Source organism: Fukomys damarensis, unplaced genomic scaffold (genome assembly GCF_012274545.1).
Source record: "Fukomys damarensis isolate Sample0158 unplaced genomic scaffold, DMR_v1.0_HiC HiC_scaffold_24, whole genome shotgun sequence".
Taxonomy (NCBI): Eukaryota; Metazoa; Chordata; class Mammalia; order Rodentia; family Bathyergidae; genus Fukomys; species Fukomys damarensis.
This window is the reverse complement of record NW_022900936.1, coordinates 46,095,706-46,101,736: the sequence shown is the minus strand read 5'-3', so window position 1 is coordinate 46,101,736 and position 6,031 is coordinate 46,095,706. Positions and strand designations below refer to the sequence as shown.

General features: G+C 35.8%; 1 protein-coding gene across 7 annotated transcripts in view; it reads left to right on the top strand.

Moving 5' to 3' along the window:
* Senp7 (SUMO specific peptidase 7) overlaps positions 1-6,031 on the top strand; it is a 163,832-nt gene that overhangs the window by 47,474 nt on the left and 110,327 nt on the right. For all 7 annotated transcript variants that reach the window (XM_033768182.1, XM_010614766.3, XM_010614749.3 and 4 more), the window contains one exon: positions 2,180-2,277. In XM_033768182.1, the coding sequence (XP_033624073.1) occupies positions 2,180-2,277 (98 nt within the window). The remainder of the gene's footprint in view (positions 1-2,179; positions 2,278-6,031) is intronic.

The window sequence follows — 6,031 nt, the reverse complement described above, 5'->3', positions numbered from 1 at the left end:
GGGGTGGGGTGGGGGGTGGGTGCGAGGTGCTCAGCAGCGCGCAGCTACCCTCCTGGCACTGTGTCAGAGCCAATCAGTAGCGCCTACTAGAAAAGGCCTGGCTCCAGAGGAGGCCTGTAGTTCTGGCTGGGCTGCGCAGCAGAGGTGGCTCTGAGCCCAAGCTGGGAAGATGATGCAAAAGTGACCCACCTGGAGCTGTGTCGGAGCCAATCAGAGGTGCCTGCTAGAAATGGCGCAGCTCCAGAGGAGGCCGTAATTTGGGCCGGGCGAGAATTGTTTTTTTCATCTGATAAAAAACTTCAGATATGGAAAACAATACATAAAATTCATCATCTTACCCACTTTTAATATACGGGTCAGTGACATGTAATTCCCTCACAGTGTTGTTCAGCTGTCCCTACAATCCTTTTGAAGAAGTCTTTTCATTTTGCAAAGCCGAAACTCTGTATCCATTAAACAGTAATTCGCCATTGTGTCTCCATTCCTGTTCCTGGATGCCGCTATTTTATTTCTATATAAAACTTGACTAACTTAGGTACTTGATGTAAGTGGAGCCATTCAGTGACTTTTTTTTTTTTTTTTTTTTTTTTTTTCAGGGGTGTTTACCACCTATCCAATATGGTTTTGAATGATTTTATTCTCTTTTTAAGATGTTTATAGTAGTTGATATTTATCTCTAATGACAGAATATAGATACCCAAGAAAATGCAAAAAAAAATCTTACAAGTAATATCATCTTTGGCTCTGAAATGGGTCTGTAATTAAACAGCATCTCTATATAAAATGGTTAAATGAACATTCAACACACATATATATGTATATATAATATTTATCTGTTGATACACATTTTAGTTGCTTTACCTTTTGACCTTTTATGTTATATATTATGAACATTATGTTTCAGAATTTCCTTCCTCTTTAAGGCTGAATAATTATGTGTATACACACACACACACACACACACACACATATATATGTATATATAATATTTATCTGTTGATACACATTTTAGTTGCTTTACCTTTTGACCTTTTCGCTGTTGTGAATGATGTAATCATGAACAACAGATGTACATACTGCTTAGAAGATAGTCATTAAAACTTATTACATATGTCATTATTGTATGTCTTTGTGGGGTTAACTACCATTTAAATAAGGAAAGAAAGGCATGGAAAATGTAAATAACTTACATTAATTATGTGTGCGCGCGCGCGTGTGTGTGCGTGTGTGTGTGTGTTTAAACCAAGGTCTTGCTGTTTTTTAGGCTGGCTTTAAACTCACCGTGTAGGCTAGACTGGCCTCAAACTCATGCTGATCCTCTTGCCTTAGCCTCCCAAGTGCTGGGATTACAGGCATGCACCACTGTGCCTGGCAACTTATATATTAAATAAATCAATTTTAACATTTTCACTAGTCATTAAATTTAAACCATATTAGTAAGGTGTCTGGCTCTTTTCTGTTTCCCATGTAGCAGTTGATAGGGTACTAATTTTATACTTTATCTTGGACAGAAGGCTAATAAGGTATTGATTTTTTTTTTTTTGGTACTGGGGATCCAACTCAGGCCCTTGCACTTGTGAGGCAGGAGGCAGAACCATTGAGCCAAATCCCCGGCCCAGTAGGGTGTTGATTTTAATTCCTTCTATTTATTGTAAATGTAGCTATGTCAGAATCATATGTCCTAATTAACCTGGCATATCTATATATCTATATCTATCTATATCTTTTCCAACTTGTTATTGCAAAAAAGAAAAAAAAGGAAAAAAGACAGATATTGTATTGATTGTACAAAAAAGTGTTCTGTAGATTGCAAGGGAAAAAAAGGGCAAATGTTCGATAGATTGCACTTACTACTTACTATTTTTTTCTTTCTATAATACTGGGAATTTGGTTGTTTATTTTGAATTTCTAAATTAAAATACCTTAGCCAGGCCTCCTGGCACATGTTTGTAATCCTAGTACTTGAGAGGCTAAGGCAAGAGGATCACTACAAGTTCAAGGCCAGGCTGGGCTACATAGTGAATTGAAGGCTAACTGGAGTACACAGGGAGATCTTGTCTCAAAAAACTAAAACAAAACAAAAAAAACTCTCCCCCCTTAATACACAATGCCTTAAGTGGTTTTTGTCATATTGATCCTATATTTGCTATTAAAGTTACATATATATGTTTTTTCCTAGTGGAAAAGAAGCCTAAGAAATAAAGTCATCTGTTTAGACCATAAAAATAAAAAAAGTATCCATGGGCGTTCTGTCACTTCTAAGTCATCATCAGAAAGGTAAGGTGTTGTGTGTGTGTGTGTTTGTGTGTGCATGCATGCACATGTGCGCGTGTGTGTCTGTATCTTGTCTGGTCTGTCTGTATATATGTATGTATGACATACCATGGGCTTGTATTTTGCATAAATGATATGACGAAGAATGATTCACTTAATCTTGTTTGGTCTCAGGTTCTACAGAATTTAAAGTAGAAGTGTTGAACTCAGTGGCCTTTAAGGTTCCTTCTAATCTCTAACTTTCTGTGATTCTAACTCCTTTTTTTAATGCATTTGGAAAATCTTGGTAAGCTTTATCTAGTAAGATTAGTAGTAATTCTTAATTCATCTTTGTAGTCAGCAGTGAAAAAGATGCTCCATTTAGCAACTGTCATCCTATAGTAATGGATTAGTGAAATATTAGAAGTAAACAGGTCCAATTACTTAAATACAGGATAACCAAAAATTGCATATTTTTCATTAATTTTTATAAGATAACAGGAAATATAAAAATAATTTTGTCAAATTTATTCAGTAATTTTTCTGTGTGTGGTGTATCTTAAAAATTCAATACACAATGCAATGTTACAGCCTGGACAGTAGTAGTATCTAGTCTCTTTCTGAATTCTTTTTGCATTCTTTGAACAGCACACTATATATTGTGTTGGCCTTTCCTTTTTTTTTCTGTGGGTGGTATAATTTCAATAAAATATCTACTCCTGAAATGTAATAGATGTCCTGGGTGGCATTTCACTATCCTGTATTTTTCAATTATTTTGGTCTCTTAGACCTAATCTGAATTATAAGTGACTTTTTGAATTCAACCTGTTTTAAACAAATAACAAGTCCCATATTATTTGGTCTAAAACATGCACAATATTTTATTTTATTTATTTATTTATTGGTATTGGGGATCGAACTCAGGCCCTTGCGCTTGTGAGGCAGGCACCAGAACCACTGAGCTAAATCCCCAGCCCTACACAATATTTTTTAATAACATTTTTTCCTTGTTTTTTGATTTCAGGATACCTTGTTAGATGTTGGTTAATTCTGTCAACCACCAATACAATTATTATAATCATCGACCACTATTGGAATTTTTTTAGTTTCATTTCTTCTTTCAAGTTCTATCATTTTTGTTTTATGAATAGTTAACAATAAGGAGATGTCTTTTTTTGGTCTTTCCATTTCATAACAAACTTTTCCTTTCTGATATGCTAACATTTCTTCTTTGTTCAGTTTTTTGTTTTGCAGATCTTTTGGCACCTCCTGTTCAGTCTCAGTGTTCCAAATGTGTCCATTTTGTGTTATTAAAAAAAAAATCACTGAGTTCTGGAGAAGTATAAAATTACATCTGATGTACTTATGATAAGAGTTTTTATAGATTGTAGCACATTTCACAAATATGAATTAGCAAAAGAAAATAACCAGAACTTACTACTAGATTTCACTAGAAATTCAATGAGAAAAAAAAAAAAAAGAAACAGCAAAGGTAAATACAATGCTCTAATTAAAAAAGTATCGAAAAAATAATCAATATAAAACAGACATATGAGTGTATCTCTGCAAACAAGAATCGACTGGTTGAAATGACTGACACCTGCGCAAGAGACACTCCGGTACATAAACACACTGCCTGAGTAATGCTTGGGGTAAAGTGTTAAGTGGGTTAAATATTTGAAAGATTCAAATTATAATTATTTTTGGAGGAATTTAGTACATGTTAGGATTAGACATCAATAAATGATTAGTAAGCTATTTTTAAAAAAAGTATTGACTTTCCTCTTTTAGCATAGTGAATGAAAATAAGTCTGTAGCAAATAAAAATTAAAATATTGGAAGATCACACAAATTTACAAGATTAGAGTCCCTGAATTTATTATGCCGGAGTATATCTGCAATCTGCTGTCTTATTTTCCCCCTTCAAATAAATTGTAGAAAATATAAAAATACATTGGTGATTTCATAGCAGTTTATAAAGCTCTTGATGTTCTGCTATGTCTGCACTGAGTGTGAGTTTAGATAACATTTTTTAAAAAAAATTTTTGAGACGGTGTCACTACACGGTTTAGGTTGGTTTTAGATAAACTCTGTACACTAGGCTGGCCTTGAACTTGCAGTGATCCTCCTGCCTCAGCCTCTTGAGTGCTTCTATTTTATTGGCCATTTGAATATACTGAATATTATATATTACATAGGGGGAAGGAGTCTACTTGCAGGAAAAGAATAGGGTGAGGGACTCATTAGGCTTTTTGGAAAATCCTAACTAGAAAATTTGCTGGAGGAAGCAAATTAAGAGGATCAGAGGGAGAGCTGATAAGGAAGCCAAGTGCCTTAAGGAAGTTAGCAGCTCCTCCCCACATCTAATAAAATGCAGGGGAGATGAAATGGGGAGGGGATTATATAAATTTTATTTAGTATATAAAAATATACATACCCATGTATCTACACACACATGTATGCATGTGTAAGACAAGAAAAATAGTATGTTTTTTCAACAGATGGTGTTTTTTATTTTATTTTTATTTTGTGATGTCTGGAATCAAACTCAGGACCTCGCGCCACTGAGCTAAATTCTTGGCCCTAGAAGGTGTTATTCTCATATGGGGGACCCTAGAAGATGTTGTATATCACAGAAAACCCACTACACTGCCTTCTCTAAGAGAAGAAATTGATAATGCGTATCCACAATCTCAGGGACCAAGGTTACCCAAGAAGCAGTTCACTATACTAAATAAATTTCTGGATGCTAATGGCTACTACTTTGAGCTCCTGTTGTAATTATAGGGGCCAAAGGTAACTTGCATTAATCTCATGTGGTCCCAATAAATTTAGTATTAAAATATTTGTACAAGTTTTTCTTTTCTTGAAATGTATGCATTTATATGGTGTGGACTCCTTATGTATGTGTGTATATGTATTCTCATTCTAGGGCAACTGTATTACTGCACTAGCCTCTTACTTAATCAGTAACTAGACCTTGCATGTAAGGTCCCAACCAATCAACCCATAAATCCGAGAGAAAAAACCCTGACAAGGACAAGCAGGCAAAGAAAAACAAATAAAGCTCACTTAAGAATGTGCCCATAGATGATGGTGCCAGGATTAGGTTCCTAGGTCTGGGATACATCTATGATAGTCCTGAGAGCTAATTGGTTACAACAAGTTCCAGGTATCAACTTAAGGGTACATGTTCCCCAAAGGAAACTGAGGAGAAAGGTCTACAGGTATTCACCTTTTTCAGTGCCCCCTGCCCCAGTACTCTTCATTAGGACACCATTTTTCTTCTCCTTTTCTCTTTTCTTTTTCCTTTTAAACTTTGTTCCATTAATTCATTACTGGTATGGAGTTTACAACCTCGGTTGGCTGTGGAGCAGTAATGCAGTACACACTCCTGGGTGCAGCAATCTCATAGATTAGCACCTGCACAGAACTATAGACAAATTCTGAAACAGTAGTACAGAAACCACAAATCTCCATCACGGCGATCCAAAAATGTTATAATATCTTAAAGGTACAATCACATTCCTAGCTATCGTTCATGGTTTGTGAAAGAAATATATATGCTACAGGTGACCAAGGGGGATTGAATTCTGCGTTTAAGACATGTTAATTTCTCTCCCTTCCCTTTCCTCCCCTCCCCTCCCCTCTCTTCTCCCTTCTCCCTTCTTCCCCTCCCCTTCTTTTCTTTTGTACTGGGGATCGAACTTAGGACCTTCTGTTTGCCAGGCAGGCAGTGGCACCACTGAGCTAAATCCCCAGCATAAGACATGTTAAA